This window comes from Euprymna scolopes, chromosome 22 (assembly GCF_053919585.1).
Source record: "Euprymna scolopes isolate OS-2025 chromosome 22, ASM5391958v1, whole genome shotgun sequence".
NCBI classification, from domain to species: Eukaryota; Metazoa; Mollusca; class Cephalopoda; order Sepiida; family Sepiolidae; genus Euprymna; species Euprymna scolopes.
The window spans coordinates 28,138,114-28,157,641 of NC_136503.1; the positions used below are offsets into that span (position 1 = coordinate 28,138,114).

Genomic DNA, 19,528 nt, shown 5'->3' on the forward strand with positions numbered 1-19,528 from the left:
CCCTTCACAAGCCAATCAGGGACATCTCCCGACTCTACAACCCTTTGCATAATAATAATAATAATAATAATAATAATAATAATAATAATAATAATAAACCAACTCCAGACAATGACAACCATAGTAGAAATAAAAATAAAAATACTAATAATGAACAAGATAAATGCAACTGTAGATCCCACACACTTTGCCCACTTCAAAATAAATGTTGAACCAAAAGCATAGTTTACCAGGCCACAATATTTACGAAAGAAAACCTTAATAACAAGAAATATTACATAGGTATGTCTTTCTTAGATTTCAAAACCCGATATTATGACCACAAAAGTATGTTCAAAAATAAAAAACACCAAATAAAAACAACACTAGCAAGCAAATGCTGGGAACTCAAAGAAAGCAGACGTTCGCCAGTAGCCGAATGGAAAATAGTAAGACAAGCAAACACATGTAGAGACCTAGACGATCCATGTAGATCATGCCTTCATGAAAAATTTGCTATCCTATACTTTAAAGAACCACAACATCTATTAAACTATTTTAACCACAGTTCCTGATTTCAAAAAAAGAAAAATTAAAAGGTAAATATCTCTATATATTTTTAAAGCAAATTTATTATGTAAATTCAAAAATATATATTTTTCTCTACTTATTTCTATCTCTAACTCATATTAATTTTCTTATAAATTTTAAATCCAGACCTTTTATTTCAATTTTTCAGATTCATCTGCCTTACTTTTAATGCTAGGTTTATTTATGGTGTCTTTTAAATTCAATAAAAATCCTCCAAAATTTGCTGATGAGGAGACCTTGCTTACCAAAAAACTATATATAATTATTCTACATAACTTGATGTATACCACTATACCACAATAAAAAGCATTGGTTTCCGAAACGATCGTACAGATAATTGATTTTGTTGTTGTTCCTTCTTATGAAACGGATTTTTAATTTAATTAAAATTTGATTTTTAAATTTTAAATTATAAATCACATTACTTAATATATATATATATATATATATATATATATATATATATATATATATATATATATATATATATATATATATATATATATATATCAACGTGTTTTTTAAAAAAAAAAGTTTTAAAATTTTGACTTTAAAGGAAAATTTGCACATAACTATTCTTTTGTTTTTGTTTTAAATTAGATTATTTTATTTATTGATTTTCAATTTGTGATATATAACACTTTAGTAAGTAAATTAATTATTTACTTTTTAATAGACATATCAGAATGGGGGTGAATTAAAAAAAAACGTATGTCTAAACTATATTCAGTTTATTGGAAAGAGCATAAAATTTCACATTAAACCTGAAAATATCTTAAAAATTGAACCAATAGAAATATTTTGATAGATTTTTAAACTGAAAAATTTGAAATAAAGTTAACCCGTAAAATTCAATTCATTTCATTACATAGAAAAAAATAGCTGCATGAGCGCGTGCATGCACTTTGTAAACACTTTTTTTTTTATTATCAAAAAATAATATTTCTATTATTTTTTGAAAAACTTTAATAGTTTATTTTGGAAGTATATTCTATAAAGAGATTAAACAACCTATTCGTAGTTTTGTGTTAAGGGTGTCAAAAATTCAGAAAAAAATTCAGAGTTGTATTACTGTACACATAGCTTCGAAAAAGTTGTCAAAAAACAAATATATAACAAATAAATGTTATCAAAGGCAAGATAAGTTTCTTTTCTACTTAACTGGATGTTTTTAGTGTTTTTATTTAATGTAACATGTTTATTCAGCTCGAAAACCATACAGTGTTTACCAATGTATTGGAAAGTTAAAAATGACCGCCGGCCGACTCTCTTTCACACGGTAAGTTTGGGAAAAGGAGTTGAAAATAAAAAACTAGGTAAAATACTGTTAGAAACTCACTCTATATATGTTACTGTGACATAGGCTGACATATATTCGGCGGCTTTTTAACAGTATTTTGTATAGTTTTTTTTTATTTTTAACTCCTTTTCTCGAACTTACCGTGTGAAAGAGAGAGTCAGCCTCCATTTTTAACTTTTCAATACATCGGTAAACACAGTATGTTTTTCGAGCTGAATAAATATGTTAGATTAAATAAAACCCCTAGAAAATTATCCAGTTAGGTAGAAAAGTAACTTAACTTGCCTTTGGCAACATTTATTTGTTATATATTTGTTTTTTGACAACATTTTCGAATCTTTGTGTACAGTAATACAAACACCAAAATTCTGACACACAGAAAAACTGATTTTTTCCCCGAAAACTGTAAATATACATTGGCGAATGGCGAGTGACGATTGATTAAATTTATAAGTCAGAGCTATTGTGATTATTTTGTTTCCTTGGACCAAAGAAAACAATAAATTCGTTAAAATAGAACATGATTTTATAATCAGTTAAACAATTATTTTGTACATTTGATCCTTAAGTAAATCAAATATTAATTAATTCCTGGAAACCGCCAGTAAATAAATAAATAAATAAATAAATATTACACAAAACCATTTAAAGGTACGAAGAGACTTTATTTCAAAGCGTACGAAAGTAAACACATAAAAAATTGAAGGACATTCAGGAGCAGATGAAAAGGGCAAATAACTCTGACTCAGAATTATCCCCCTTGACTGAAAACGCATTCTCGTCATTTCATACTAGCACGGGAAGTTTTTAAAGTAGGAACATAGTTTGAACTACACCGTTTTTAACGAGTTTACCAATTCGTCTTTAAAGCCACTTTGTTTTAATTTAGTTTTAAAACATTATTTATTAACGAGCGGTTTTTAATATTTACAACAGCCACAAAATGACTTATATGAAATTGGCAGCCGAAAGGAAAGAATCAGGTTTGTAACAATTTAATAATTTCTCTTTATATAAAAATTCTGGCTGAAATGCCGGAAATTAAAAGCTTTTTTGTTGTTATGGCACTTCTGCATATTGCTTTAATTCAAAAATTGTTTTATTAAAATTATATTTTCTTATGCAGACTTTTCAATAAATGTTTCGTAAAACTTGACCAATGTTTTTACAATTTTTGATACATTTTTATACAATAAATGTTTTGACTTTCAAATATTTTTGTGTTCGGAAAAAAATCTTGTTTGTTATTTATTTGCCGTGTTATTTTGACCAAGAAGAACTTGGAATCATCGCCCCCTTAACAATGACGCCGTCCATGTAATGCAGAAGTGCCTTTATTTTTTATTATTTATTTTGATTTCATTTTTAAAAAATTAATTTTGACTCGCAGAATAACTCCTTACCTCTGAACTGTATTTATTGTTTTTGTCTTAATAACAGGACGAATTCGTGAGGCTGAGAAAAAACGTGTGCTCGATGAAGCCGCCCGTAAAAGACGAGCAAGGAAAGCATTGGAGGCCCTGGAGTGTGACAACTTCCAGGCTGACCCTCATGCTGATCTGAAAATGAGCAAAAAGGCACCTAAATTTGAAGAATCAATGGAACAATCCAATTCTGGTACGTTTTTAATTTTTTTTTTTTTTTTTAATTTCTAAATAATTATTAGAATAGCAACAATGACTGGATTGTTACAGTTGGAAAGCAGTGAAACAGAAGAGAGTTCCACAGGTATGCAGCTTCTTTCTTAGAACTGCACGCCAGTGGAACTCTCTGCCGCTTGCCTGTTTCCCACCTGACTACAACTTGGACGTCTTCAAGTCCAACATAAATAAACTCCTGACAAACCGCCTCATTAAGTAAGACACTCTATCTAACCACCCAATACTAATGATTACTACAATACTATCTCATTGATTACTGTACATGCAATAACCCTTATCCCTGACTGGCCTTCAGGCCTTGATAAGTGGTGAACCCCATGTAAAAAAAAAAAAAAAAAGGTATGCAGTTCTGGGAAAGAAGCTTTGTTCTATATTTAGGTTTAGGCACAGATAAAGAGTGGGGGAAATTATTAGTAGTGGTTTCAGTTAGACGAGTGTTTTTCATGAAAGTCAGGCAAGGGAGGACCATAGACTTGAATTCATATATCCTCTTTCAAGCTATAGATCAAATAATAGACTAGATTATACTCTCAAGCATTTGTTGTACAACTCCTCTCAGAGACGGAAACTTTTCTGTTCATGTCAATATTGTTTCCAGTTTTTCCAGATTTTTCTTGCTGCTGGCCATGAGCAATGACGATCATGGAGAGATACGGTTTGATAATGTGAAACTCTTACATCATTATATACGCTTTGCACAGGCACCCTTATAAGAGGTCTTTAATTCCTCTCTCCTTGAAGTGTTAGATAAACGCCGGGGTAGAAGCATTTGTCTGGTGTCTGTTTATTTATCTATCCGCCTTTCTATCTATCTAATTGTCGATCTATCTAGCGGAGTAAACAACAGATTGAATCTTGGCAAACAATAGGTTGCGAGAAGGTGCAGCTACAGAAAGGGTCAAAGGGTAATGTGGTGACAGGTATCAAACTTGGGTGAGTAATCAAATTGCATCAGAAAGTATCCAAATGGGGATTGGACGTGACGTGTCAAGTGTTCCGGTTCGAATAAGCTGAGTTAAGTTTAGTGAATTAGATTTGAGACCCTGAAGAAGCAAGACGGGTTAAACAGGTCTCCCCATAAGGGGGCGAAAGTCTCCAAATAGATGCAAAGAAACGCCACAAGTCTGAGATGGTTGATTTCACTCCATGCTGTGGAAAACAAGATGACTGGGAGTGAAATAAACCAATATATAAAAACACATCGTTTTGTGTCTCTCTTGCATGCGGGCTTGTTATAGCAGAACTCAACTCCCCAAGACATTGATTAGAATTTAAGTAGTCGAGAGAACAGCTCAACAAGAACGTGTTTACATTTCACTTGAATGTTGTTGTCAGCTAAAAAGCAGGTTAGCACAAAAGAATGTTCTAAGAAAGAAGCTTTGTTTATGGAATCTACGTTTAGGTTTATCAAAGTTTTTTGCTTGTTATCCTTTAAATATTTACAAAAAAAAAATCTTCATAGTTAAGTTCATTTAGAATTACAATTTACTGATTTCTTTCAGTGAAAAAAAATGAATAAATAAATAAAAAGTACTACATATTTTTATTTACTTTTTTAGGCAGTGCCCGCAAGAAAAAGAAGAATAAAGTTGATCAGCTGAAACGATGCCGGAAAACGTTCAATGCTTTGCTAGAGGAAGAGGTAAAAAAAAAAAAATTAACAATAGTAAATATCATTGAAATGTTATGAACTTATTGTGTTGAAATTTATTATTTCAAGTTTTAGCGAAAACAGATTGTTTTGTTTGATGTTTAACAAACTTTTAATCATTATAAGGTCATCTCAGGTCAAACTTTTTCCTGATTGAGTTCTTACAATGTTTTTTTTCAGGCACTTCAGAATGAAGAAAAATGAAAAGCACGTATTTGGGTTCAAAACCGGTTTTTTAACTTTTGATTGAGTATGTAAATGGGTAATACTTACACATATTTTGCAAGGTTTTTTGCTTTGTGTGTGTGTGTGTGTGTAACCGTTTTTTAATTAAAAATATTTTTTTTTAACAAGGTTGGTTTTTAATATTGGATTTAGCTTTATTTTAAGAAAAAAATAGAAGTATTTATTTACAAGTATAATGAAATAAAATCTTAAAAATTATTAAAAAAAACCCAACTTTTTAATAAACAAAAAATGTAAATAAAATTGTACAGATGGCATCCCTATTTACTTGTCTCCCCATGGGTGTGCAGTTAGACACAAGGTCAGTTTTTAATGTCAAATGCATTTAAATCTTAAAGGTTACCTGAGAGTATCCTGTATCTCTATACAGCCACTATTTATCCATGCATGGAGTACTGCTGTCACATCTGGGCTGATGCATCTGCCACTAGTCTCTCAGTACTAGACAGGGTTAAAAAAAAGTCATCAATCTAATAGGTTCCACACTTTCAGCCAATCTTCAACCTCTGTCCCATCACCAAAATGTGGCATTCCTGTGCCTGTTCTACAAGTATTTTAATGGCAAGTGCTCTGACATACTCAAAGCACTAGTACCCTCTCGACGTAAATATCACCGACAAGCAACAAAATCTCACCCCTACACTGTAGAGATCTCTAGATGCTGTAATACCGTCTACTCATAAAGCTTCTTCCCTTAAACTGCTAGACTTTGGAATTCCCTACTGGGTCTCTGCTTCTCTGACTGTACTGACATACAGAAGTTCAAATGTAATATGAACAGACAGCTTGCTGCTCAACTCCCTATATAGTATCCCTGCAAATTTGGTCCCAAATAGTAGCTCCTTACAATTTAGTGACACTGTGCCTTGTTTGGGGTGAATTAGCAGGAAAATAAACATCTGAAATATTTTTAATATTTGGTGCAATCAAAATTTGCAAAGTGTCGATACGTATTATCCATTTAATTTAGTTTCCGGGTTCAGGTAGAAGTCCTAGTGCAAACCCAAATGCATCCTTTTCATATTTGCTTATTGTGGGGTGCTTTAAATCTAATTGACCCGGGGGGGGGGGGTGAAGACATTTTTAGCATGTGCTATTTGACCATTAATAATATGTGAAGGTTTTCTTTGAATTTAAGATTTTGATAAGCTTTCCTTTTTCTTTTCTTTTTTGGTCTTCCGATTTATCGGAGAGGGACCTATGTTTTCAGTGGCATCTGTGCTTCCGTGCGTCCATTAGTCCGGGCGATTGCCAGATAACCGCCTATTAGTTTTTCCTGAAATTTTACCACAAATTGCATTTTATTAAATAGATGTGTACAATAAAAAATTTTTCTTTTTGCAAAAATTCCCATTGCATCCTTGTATATAGAGGAGTCAGAAGGCTATTACACCTATGATTTTTCTTTATATATTGTATGCAATGCTTCAAGCAAACTACATCACCTCACCTTATACTACTTGTTTGTTTTCACTAAAATTTTAAATCTATATGACACAATATTAGAATCATATTTACTGTAGTTATTAAGAATTGTTATCTTGAAGTACTGCTTTCTTTTCCTTATGTGTGGTATATATGAGAGGTGTTCAAAAGTAATGCCTCCTATTTTTTTATTCTGCCCGAATGGATTAGAGAGGATTGCAAATTAATTGTTGTGATGACTGAACTTATGCATTCATAACTTAAAAGTTTCATCTCTCTCTTACAGATGTTGATGGTGTGAGACTCTAAGGATACAACCCCTGTCATGGACGTGCATCAAAAGCAGAGATGTGTCATTGAATTCTTAACAAGAGTGCATTGAGAATGGTGATGACTATGTAGAAAAATACCTTTTGGCACATAAAAGGTTGCTCATTTCAATGGTACCATTCTCATTTTCGGTAGTCTTCATTTTTTTAAAGTTAAATAAAAAAAAATAAGCAGCTTTACTTTTGGAACGTCCTACATATATACAGGATGTTGAAGACAAAATCTGAAATACCAAGATATGCTGAAGAGCATGGTAAAGCCCGGGATGGATGAGATCACCACCTTTACATCTTCCAGCAAGCCTTCCCTGCTGCACACAACACCAAGATAACCTATGTGCATGGCTGCTTAAAAATGTTTCTCACTACTAGTTGGACTTGTGGATGCCCTCCTCACCCAACTCCAACCTCCTTCACTATTTCTTCTGAGACTTGATCGAGACCAAGACAAACAAGTATACCCACAATAAGGTTGACTTTCTGAAGACTGCCATTGTGGAGGTGTTTGTCACTATAGACACAGATATGCTCACCAAATCATATGACTCATTTTGTGCCCACCGTTGGAAGGTCGTCTCCGCTGTTGTTGGTTACATTGAAAAAAATGCTGTATGCAACATTGTTGCTAAATAAACTGTAAGGTTTCTGCATATACAACTATTGTTTTTATTGCCCATTTCGTTTTTTTGTTTTTATTTATTTTTTTTTATGAAGTGTCAGATTTTGCTGCAACACGCTGTAGGTGTGTATTTATTTATTTTTTATTGAAAAGTTCAAAATAAAGTCAACAATGAATACAACACTGATTCAGAAACTCCACTTTGTGCAAAAGAAGAATCAATCACTTGAGCTTTGAACCAGGGTTAAAGTATAGCAGCTTTTTTTTAGTATGTCTTGGGATGTAATCCATCTCCCTTTAGGAAGAGCATTATGGCTAATCATCTGATGATCTTTGATCATGTCTAGTGCTCTCTGTTTATTAATAATTTTACTTGTATATTGGAGATAGTGACCAAGATAATTGGCATATTTATTTTTAAATGTTATTTATTTATATTTTCAGCAAATGTTGGTGAAAGAACCCCCAAATTATTTCTCAGCTGCTGTTCCACCTTCCAAATTTCCAGAGAAACATTTCTGTGCTATTTGTGGATATCCTTTAAGACTTGCACACCTGCACACACATACTAGAAAATATGTAACATATTGAGTTTTGCATTGAGATTACGTGAAATTGTTTGCTTTAGGAAAATGTGAGTTTGCAAAGCCAGTTGATTCAAAAATATATAATGCATTAAATTACAAAATGTTTATCTTTTCTTCAATTTTAATGTCTATCTGTCCTGATTGACACCTCTGTGATGCTACAGAACCTCCACACCCACAGGGGGTGCCAGGAAGGATTAGCTAGAAAATGAATCACAATATAAAACTGACTCCTCCATCGGATTCTACAGTAAAGCAACGACATGGAGAGTTGGTCGTTTAATAGCTGGGAAGAAGAATTAACCCTAACCCTAACCCGAACCCAAAGGAGAATTAAGATAAAGAAGTTGAAAGGATGCATCACGTTTGCTGAGGAAGAAGCAAATGTGGCCGACTGTTAGCAGAAAGTGGAGGAAAAACTGGATGTTTCAGATTTTCAAATCAAAATAAATATATTTGGAGAACACTGAGGAAGAACAGCAATGTAGGTCAATTGAGACGGGAGAGAAGGATCAAGACGAGTTGAATGACAGTTAAGTTTAGCTGAGATTTGAAAGTTGAAGGATGGGAATTCCGCTCAGATGTAAAGACACTAGCAACACACTCATGTCTAACAAGTTGCTTGTATACAATGTTTGTATCTGCATGTTGTTTTTGTTATGCATGTAAATTATGAGCTATGGCTTTGTGACCTCAGCAACCAACTAAACTAAAGATGAAGAAGAACCACAGCACGTGTTTGGAGTAGAGCAGTCGTTCAGAGATGGTGGTATAGCTGTTACATATACCTTCTGCCTCCAAGATGAGGTCCAATATCTCATAAGTCACAATCAAACAATGTTTGTTTTTGAATGCAAATCAATTAAATCTGACCTCGTAGCAATTGTCTATCACTTTTTCTCTCATATTTTATTAATAGTCGAACGTAATAAAGAAAAGGAACAATAAAAAGATTGGAATAGTCCGTTATAGACAAAAGGGAATATCACTACAGGTAGTAATACTCTTTAATCTAAGAATGGTAAAGTAGGTATATATTTATTTATATGAATAAATATTCTTGTCAGTTGTTAGGTACTTACTCTATGTATTATCTCCCTTTTATTGAATTTGGGATAAGCTTTTAGGGTGATCTCCCTTGCGAGGTGTTATTGTTGTTAGCCAAAAAAAGAAAGATGGCAGTTAAACAAACAGACGTGTTCATGACTTGATTTATGTTAGTAACAAACTATTATTAACAAAAAATGGCTCAGTATGATGATATTTTATGGTATTTTTTTTTCTACTCTAATTAACTACAAAAAAAAAAAGTGCTTACACCTTAGGAATACAATTCTTATGGGTAATGTCACTAAATACTGTATCGAGTTAATAGCGAAAAAATAATTCTGTGTAGGCATTAAATAATTTTTTTTTTTTTTGTAAAATATTATTAATGGAATAGTCATTTCGAGTTAAAATTTAATTTTTTAAGCATCTAAATTCGAGAAGTGCACACTTTAAATATATAACCAGAAGGTAAAAACTAACCAACATGATTGTCTTTTAGCTGCTTAATTTTAAAGCAAAAAACCTTGACTTTGTTGATCAAAAAAGTGAAACGCCATGATGCAGAACAAGAAATATCTTAGTTGTTTGATTTATTATTTTCTAATTACACAATAGTGTTTGTAGATATTTTTCATGGTTGTTTTTCAAAGTGTGGCTTAATAGAAGTTTAATTGGTGTCTAATGACTATGAATAAAAGTGAGTGCCGATCTGAAATATTAGAATTTACAAATGAGAGGTTGCTCTCATAGTATACCAAAAAATAAAAGAACTTTTAAAATATAGCAAACAAATTGAAATTGCTTAATCTATACCTAATACCTGTGATTAAAATTTCTTCAAAGTCGGAGGTATTTGAATTTTCATGAAAAGCTTTCAACTACACTCCTTTCATAAAACAAAATGAAACTAACACTAACCCACATTATTCACCATTATACATTACAGTTATATTCTAAAATTCATAATGGTTGATGAATTAGTTTCGATTTTGGAGTTTATCACACATAAACACACACACACACACACACACGCGTTTGTGTGAGTGTTATATTGTATAACTTGCATTGTATATGTGTATTTATACAGGTTTTCTTATTCTAAACTCCTATAGAATGAAGACAAGAAATCTCATTCTAATATTTAAAAAACAACTTTATTTGTTATCTTCATTAGTAAGAATATATATGATAGAAACGGGTTAGTAGCTTAAAGTGTTCTTGTGTGTAAGGATAGATTGAATATTATACTGGCTTGTTGAATGAGAGAATAGTTCAGTGTACACGTGTTGTAGTCAGTAGTAGTTGGTACAAAGGATTAGACAGTCCTGAGATGTAAACTAGATAGGTTGGTTAATGGAGAAAGAAAGAGAAAAGTATTCAGTGTGTTTAGGTGTTGTAGGAGTGTGCGTTCAGTCTATGTATCAACATAAGAAGTCCTTTAGCACAATAAAGAAAGTTTGTGTGTGTACTGCCTGTGGATAAAGGATTAAAGAGTTCTGTAGCATGAGAAAGAAGGTCGTGTGTGAAGATAGCCATGTTGGCTTGTGGTACTCGCGTTAGCCTTGAGCCGAAGCCCCGAGTGATGTCTTCTGCCAACCAGCAAGGAGAAAAGGAGAGAGAGCTTGTTGCCGATTTCACATTTTATACACTCAGTCACATGACTGAGAGCTGGCTTGTGATTGGACAAGGCAAGAAGATGGTACCTATTTACTATGCCTCCCCACGGGGCAGAGTTAGACACCAGGGTCGTTTTTTAACGTGGAGAAAAGGTACAAAAATAAAAATTGTCTCAGTCGTGAAGGATTTCTCCTCCACCGAAAGAGAACAAGAAATAGAAGTGCAGCATCTGAAGAACAGATACTACACTTTGATCTTGTCCTGAGGGCCAAGAAAAATCCTGAGCCACGAGATTTCGTCCCTGCCTGTGATTATAGCAATTTTCGACTGCTATTCTCTTAGTTATATAACCCATCACAGCTTCCCTTAAGAAAAAGCTTTAAAATTATTGAAGTTTATAAAATAAAAAAAATTTGAAAACACTATTTCGTTTTCTTTTCGGAATAAATAGTTTTCATGATTTTATTGATCTTTTCATGTTCAGCCTAATTTCATTCTCCTTAACTCTCCTCATATTTCCATCCTGGTACACTTGCGTGTCTTGTGGAGCTCGCTATTGCTGTTCAAAATGTCTAGGTACACATCGGGATACACGGTAAGTTATATCTCTCTCAAGATGTTCATCTTTGTACAGTTTCCGTTCAAGTCATAATGCTTCCCTACAGTTTATTAATATTTGTTGCATTATTTACAGGTCCGACGTGTTATGTCAGAATAAGCTCCCTTGTATTAATCTCAGTTATCTCCCTTTTTTGTTTTCATAATTTTAAATATTTCGATCACGCTATTAAAGTTAAATATATTTATATTAATGGCGTTATTTTTAGTTATTTTCTTCATGTATTGAAATTTAAAAAATAATTGTATAAAAGTAGGCAAGCTTAAAACTGTATTTTGTATTTCTTGTAAAACTTTGATTGATCATCAAGAAAACAATTCTTCGTTTTTTTTTTTTAAGTTCTTTCTTTTTATGTTTGTTTTTCTTGTAATTTTAGTTGTTTTTTCCCTTGCAGTCTGTCCAAAGTTCAGTATGTAATTTTTTCTCGCTCAAATGAGTACTGAAGAAATGTTATATATATATTTTATCTTAAAGAAGAATATACCCACGATTTAAGAATAACAAGAAAAATATCCTCCATAAAGCATAATGATGCTTTTCAAAATAAGCATCATTATGCTTTATGAATATTAGTATGGAGGATATTTTTCCACTTATTTAAAAAAAAAAAAAGCAGAAAAATCTTTATAATATACGTACTCATCATGGAACAAAGATGTATTCGAAAAATAATGTAAATTGATAAAGTACTGTTTTTTTAATTTTTTTTTTTTTTTTACTAAAAAAATAAAATTTACAATTTTTAGCGATTTTGATGATGAATGTATCCATTATAAAACTGATTTTGATCACGATAGTTTGAATCGAGTTTTCTCCCACTTATTTATTAAATGTGGCTGATGAAAATCCGTCTTGCTTTGATTTTCCTAGTTAAGAAAACTACTTGATAAATTCATGTGAATTTTTTTAAATATGATATCTTTATTCTATAACAAGTACATACATCATAAAGGTTTTAATTAATGTTTGCATTAATTATAGAATTATTATAATAGGGATTGTATATATTGTGGAAGAGGTGGAAGCAATTTCAAGGAAAAAAAGTTAAATATTACTGTTTATCTATTTAGTTACCTTATCACAATTTTTAAAATCAAACTCACATAGCATGTAAGCTAACAAATCAAACTTTACTTTTGACTAGTCAATTTTCATTTGTTATTATTGCACCATGTTATTGGTAATAAAATAACGTGCTTAGCTAAAATTTATTTTAAAGATTACTTAGTCTGACTCTGGTGACTGTTATTATGAAACTTTTTAATCAGCTAAAAATAAAAATTGTGTTTTAGACTCCGGAATAAAAGTTGTTTACCTTAAGCCTTATCCCCGAGTGGCCATTGGGCCTTGATAAGTGGTGAACTGCATGTAAAAAAAAAAAAAAAAAAAAAGTTTAAAAATAAATGTACAAATAAATAATTTAAAACTAAAATTACCTGTTTGCATCCTTGGCAATGCTGGGTAGGTACAGCTAGTATGTATATATATATATATATATATATATATATATATATATATATATATATATATATTACTAGCAGGGAAACCCGATGTTGCCCGGAATTGAATGATGATCAACAAATATTTCACAGTTGTCATCGAAATCCATGAAATTGCCTGGGAGGAAGCTTCACATGCCTCAATTCAGTAACTTAGTCCAAAATATGTTATTCTACATTGCACTCTAGAGAACCTACTGTTTCTTTTTATAAAATTATTTTATATAAACTTCTTTCCAGTTAATGAAAAAAAAAACATTAAGAAATTTACATGTGGGGTTTGAACCTACAGACCATGTCATACAAGAAAAAAACATGTTATCAACTTACTCACAGTAGAATTGTCACAGCCCATCATTCATTGGTGCTAAGCAACGACATGCAAAATATGGCTTTACTGATGGTTGATAAAATAACGGTTTCGATTATCAATCATCAGTAATTATCGGGGTGGGGGGGATTCTGAGACAAAACTTAACTAAGATCATTCTCAGACTTATACACTAAAGTTCTGTAAATTTTAAAGAAAATCTGTTCAGCCATTTTGGTGTCTATAAGGGCTACTAGTCTCTCGTTCCTTGACAAGGTTCAAAAGAGAGTCGCCAATCTGAAAGGCCCTGAACTGGCATCTAAGCTTCAGTCTCTGTCCCATCGACGAAACGTTGCATCCCTCTGCCTGTTCTACAAGTATTTTAATGGTGAATGCTCTAACGAACTGCAAGCACTTGTGCCCCCACGACGTGAACACCCTCGACAGACCCGACAGGCTGCAAAATCCCACCCCCACACTGTAGAGATCCCTAGATGTTAAAGATCTTTCTACTTCAGTAGTTTCTTCCCCAGAACCGCTAGACTTTGGAATTCCATTCCTGGTCCCTGCTTCCCCAACTCTACTGACATGCAGAAGTTCAAGTGCAACGTGAACCGACATCTTGCTGCCCAAATCCCTACATAGTACGCCAGTAGTTGTTGCCCCTGATAGTAGCCCCCTACACCAAAGTGGCAATGTGCCTTGTTTGGGGTGAAAATGTAATTAAAAAAAGATAAAAAAAAAACGAACTCACACAAGCACACACATAGTCAAAGTTGCATTTATATATATATATATATATATATATATATAATTTTTATTTTTTTTTATCCTCCTTCAAACAGTATCAGAATGTGTGGCATTAAGTTTTTTAGTATTTTATCTATCAAGTTTATGGTAGAGGTGAGTTGCTAGAAAACTTATGATGTTCAATATTTATTATTTGCCATCAGGAATTTTAGACTGTTGTATATGTGTAATACAATATAAACAAAGGTCAACATGGGTTAGAAACGGGAATTAAGTCATTTCAACTGTAAGCCACACATGAAAAAAAAAAAAAAGAAACAAAAACCTAAAAGAATTACTTTGGGAGGGAAATTGGAAGTCAGAACATTCTTTTCGCTTTAATATCAACCAGATAAGCAATGGACAAATGAAAAATAGTGGTTCATCAGAATGTTTTAAAAGGGAATGTGATTTTAAATTCTGAGGGAATTACATGGACAATGGGACAGTTAATGTGTGAGAAAAAGTTGAGTGAAGAATCTGATGTTATATGAAGCAAGTGTTTTATAAAAGAGGGAATAAACAACAAAAGAGATGTTAACTCTAGTGAGACGGAGTGAAGACGCATGAGATATGAATTCATATAAAGTTTAAAAAATTATCAGTCCTACATGCAAAATAAGCATCATTTTCATTCCGTATGAATATACGCATTTGGTTATTTATCTTACATATCAAATGTATAACTTAAGTTAATTGAAATTTGTAACATGTTTTATTTATATATTATGTGTATAACTCAGTTATATCATTTTTGTAATTTTAATTTGGGAAAGATAAAAAGAATTAATTTTGTAATATATATATATATATATATATATATATATATATAATCAGGGCTCTACATTGCGAGTGAAAGTCGCATTTGCAAGTGATTTTTCAAAGTGGCGACTAGAAATAATGCAACACTTATCTTTTGGCGATTGTATTTCTTTCACTGACACTCTTGCAAAGCTCACTACTGAATGGAAAATATCTTTTCAACTTTTTTAATAAGATGAGCAAAGTCAAATTATTTAAACAATAAAAGGTTTAACAAAACAATATACTTTTTTTTAACAAAGGCTGTTTAAATAACATCTGAGGAAATTCGAATGTTTATACGTTCAAGTATCAACATAAAATTTGGTGTATATTTAGAATTACAATTATTTAAAAAAATACAAAAAGTTTTCTATGATGTACATACTCGTCATAGAACGAAGATGTCATATTCTAAAAATCATGTGGGTTTGGCTAGTAAATGAAAATATTTAGTTGTCAAAGGTCAACTAGATAAATTTGTCCGTAGAGCCCTGTATATGTGTGTATATATATATATATATATATATATATATATATATATATACTATTTCATTTACTCACATAAAATTAATATACGAAAGTATAGATTTATGCTTAAACTTTAAGTATGTACTTCAAAAGTGCTCAATACGTAGGTAGAGCTAGTTAGTAATTTATAAAATATATATGGCGATTAAGCTACACTGAATATTCGGCGTTTCATCCACTATAGGATTCGTCAGGCTTATGCGCGAATTCTGTGGTTGTTTCTTGTTTTTATATATGTTGAGGATTTTAGTTAGCCATCAGCTTTCTAGTATCCACCGCGCCCCTTCCTATCAGCCAATGGGCATGCATTTTATCGAACAAAGGATCTGTTTTTGAACTAGGTTAGTGGTTTAAGGCAGACGATTTCCCTCCTTTCTTTTTTTTTTATATATATATACGCACACATACATACATACATATATATATATATATATATATATATATACATATATGTGTGATCGTTTATGTATATTCATGTTTATTTAATTTATTTATTTGGTTGTTTTCTATTGTTTTTGTTTATATTTATATATATAAAACAAATAAATGACAAAACTCTATATTCCAAATTTCAAGACATTGATCATCTTACAATTTATTCCTTTAAAGTACGTTGACATGCACAGTTCTTGGCAGCATCTGTTTCACGATGCAAAATGATTCATTTAATTATTATATCAATGAATATATTCTGCTCTGAACTCATCTGAAGAAAAAGCAACGATCAATTCATTAAAAGAAAAACATAAATGGGCATGATTACAAAATCTGAAAATTGGGAGAGAAGTTTCAATTACCTTTTATTTTTTCTTTTATTATGCTATGTTTATTTATTATTTGTTATATGCTCTGTAATCATAAATTAAACGATTGGTATGAATAAAAGCTGAAATATAATTGAAAAAAACATATTTCCAAATATATATATATATATATATATATTATATAACAGATTGAGGCCCCACGGTAATGAGAATCGAGTAGGTTAACTAGATAAATATGCAGTTTTCACAACTAAGCTTAAGAAATGTTATAATAAACAATTTTGGAAACAAATACAAATTAAATATTTAACAAAAGGAATTTAAAACTATAATAATAACAATTGAGAACAATAATAAATATTGGCCTCATTTGCATATCAGGTGGCATAATTGTCTGGGGTTGGAGGAAGGTAGGTTGGAGTTCTGTAGAACAAAGAAAATAGTTGGTACTGATATGGTAATCATGGAATAGTTCACAAAATATTCAGACAGCTTGTTCTTGGGAGCGAGAGAACTTGGCATCACAGCAGTGAATAAGTTACCTTTAAAACTGGAATAAAGAAACAGTTTTTATGTTAATTTGCATCTTACTCAATTCCAGCGATATGTATTCTAGTGTCCACAAGACAAGAGTGAATTAACAGCCAGAAATAATTTTACACATACTTTATTTAATTTCAGAGCAGTTGTTAGTTGAAATAACAAAACCTTAAAAAAGGCAAAATTGTTTTTAATCTACTAATAATTACAACTGCTACCTCATTGTTAATACAAATGAGACATTTATAAAAAAAACCTAATATTGAACAATTTGATGTGTTTGGTTCCCAGCTGCTTGGGTTGAGCATCTTCTTGTGTTACCAATGATGTTGGTGACTGCTCTCCAGACATTACGATCATTAACCAAAGGCTCCATGATGTTTATAGTGTGGAGGTCAGCCTTGATGTTTTCCAGCCATTGCTTCCTTGGCTGACTGCTGTATTTGTCTCTGACATCAAAGGCCAACATACTGTGTTGCTAGTCATCCATTCTCGTCACTTGTCCAAACCATCTCAATCTTCCATGCCTTATGGTAACTTCCAAAGAGGCGATGCCAAGATGTTTTCTCAGATTGGCTGTGTGTCTCTTGTCCATAAGTTTTGAAGAGCAGATTTATAGTGTAGAGCGACTATCTTCCATCCATCGGGTCTCCTGGTGGCTGATAGGACAACAACATTCAGATATGGAGGCTAGCTGTGAATACTGAATAAGCAGTTCCAGACCAAATGACAACCTACACAGAGAGCACCTGTGGGATGTGTCCTGGCCAGATGTATCTTCATGAAATGCACACAGATGTTTGTTGTAAAGTGTGGACTTGGTGAGCGCTGGCCGCTATAAAAGCTAACTGACTGTTGAGTGGAGACTATTGACCATGGTTGGTGACCCACTTAGTGTCGATCATGAAAAAAATCATTGGTGTTAAGAAGGGCATCTAGTTTTAAAACGTTTCAAGTATTTATAAAAACAAAGCTTGAATTTTATAAACAAATGAATCTTCAGATAAAAAATAAGAATGAATTTATTGCATACATTTTTGAAAACATTCTTGTTTTGTTTTTTTTTATTCAAGATTGAAACTTTGGTTTTATAAATGTTTTGTTTATATGAATAATAATGAAACAGCTGTAATTTTTTTAGATATATAACAATTTTGCTTTTTATAAAGTCTTGTTTTCCTTGAAAAATCATTTTTTTTTCCTTTTTCTCTCTCATATATAAACGTTTCATCTTTATTGTAAGACTTCCTCTGGATGAATAAAGCCAAAACCTTAATAAACACAACTTGGTTTGTTCCTTTTTTTTATCTCTCTAACTCATCGGAATACTATTATTTATTATGAAACAGTTAAAATAAAACTCACACATCTCCTTGGAATACTATTTCCATTATTCTCATCTCTCTCTCATATATATATATATATATATATATATATATATATATATAGCTTTTTTGCACTTAGTGTTGCAATATTTTATTTATTTTTTGTTTTCTTTTTCAGATGTCTCAAATATACTGCATGAAGATTGCCCAACAATAAATTCCAAAAGTTCCATGAAGAATTGTAAAAAAAAATCTACAAATGCCGAGAATATGTGACAAGAATGAAACAGCATCAAAAACCAATTCCTCTTCTTCTGCTCTATTTCTATGCCATCTTGTGAGGAATTATCGAGAATTACAAAAGTGTCGTTCCCTTGGTTTCTTGAAGTAAATGTCATGAAGCGAATGTCATGAAGCAACATTTTTCTTGGCAGTGTCATCCCTTTATTCGCTGATACAATCTGTGGATCGGATTTGATGGATTGTTAGATTCTACTCTTGTAATTGCAAAATGAAACCTTTCGAATGATTCTGCTTGTTTGTACTCAGCATAAGAGACTGAACTCTGGCAGTTTTTGTTGTATCGCCAACAAGTTTGAGTATGGCATGCATCCAATGACTTATAAAGTAAGGATGTAAGTTCTCTATGGTTTAATAAAATTCTACTTTTGTTTTAATCCAGAAAACATAGATTTTCACTTAAATTGCTAGAATCCAACTGATGTCTGCTGATGACTGCTGAATTGCTAGAGCTTTGCCTCTTTATTTTTTTATCTTTATTTGATTGGATTTTATTTCCTTTTCTCTTTCTTCCTCTTTTCCTGTTTTTCTCCCTTTCTTTTCCTCTTTCCATCTTGTTTTACTTCCTTTTTCCCTCTTTTACTCTCTGAAAATGTAAATTTTCTATAAAGGCTAAGACTTTACATGATTCATGAAAGGGGTAAGTGAGTTAGATGACTTTTGTTTCATCAAAGAATGACTTCCTGTCTCCTTCCATCTCTCTACAGGTGTCCTTTTCTTTTTGACATTCTTTTATACGAAGATTAATGTTTCACTAATTAAACATTTTTCAAATCATTTTAAATGTGTTTTTATTACTTATCACTAGCACATCATCCCAGATTGTTTTAGTTGTGCACTTCTCCACATGCACTTCTCCACATGCACTTCTCCACATGCACTTCTCCACATGCACTTCTCCACATGCACTTCTCAACATGCACTTCTCAACATGCACTTCTCAAGAAGTGGTAAGGTTTTTATTATTGGCAACTCTTCAAGTAAAAAGATTTCAT

The 19,528-nt window shown here is 32.0% G+C and overlaps 1 protein-coding gene across 1 annotated transcript; it reads left to right on the plus strand.

Annotated features, from left to right (window-relative positions):
- Window positions 1-2,662: 2,662 nt before the first annotated feature.
- Window positions 2,663-19,310, plus strand: LOC145243925 (zinc finger HIT domain-containing protein 1-like). The gene is made up of 6 exons (XM_080107047.1): window positions 2,663-2,853; window positions 3,311-3,487; window positions 5,091-5,173; window positions 8,246-8,334; window positions 11,570-11,650; window positions 18,412-19,310. Exons 1-6 carry the CDS (start codon window positions 2,814-2,816, stop codon window positions 18,431-18,433), a joined length of 492 nt encoding a protein of 163 aa, XP_079963173.1. The 5' UTR covers window positions 2,663-2,813; the 3' UTR covers window positions 18,434-19,310.
- The last annotated feature ends 218 nt before the right edge of the window (window positions 19,311-19,528 follow it).

Bases quoted from the DNA above. Each gene is read 5' to 3' on its own strand.
- LOC145243925 (XM_080107047.1), top strand. From the start codon at position 2,814: ATGACTTATATGAAATTGGCAGCCGAAAGGAAAGAATCAG. The intron at 2,854-3,310 runs GTTTGTAACAAT...TCTTAATAACAG, and splicing joins AGCCGAAAGGAAAGAATCAG to GACGAATTCGTGAGGCTGAG. The intron at 11,651-18,411 runs GTAAGTTATATC...TTTCTTTTTCAG, and splicing joins GGTACACATCGGGATACACG to ATGTCTCAAATATACTGCAT.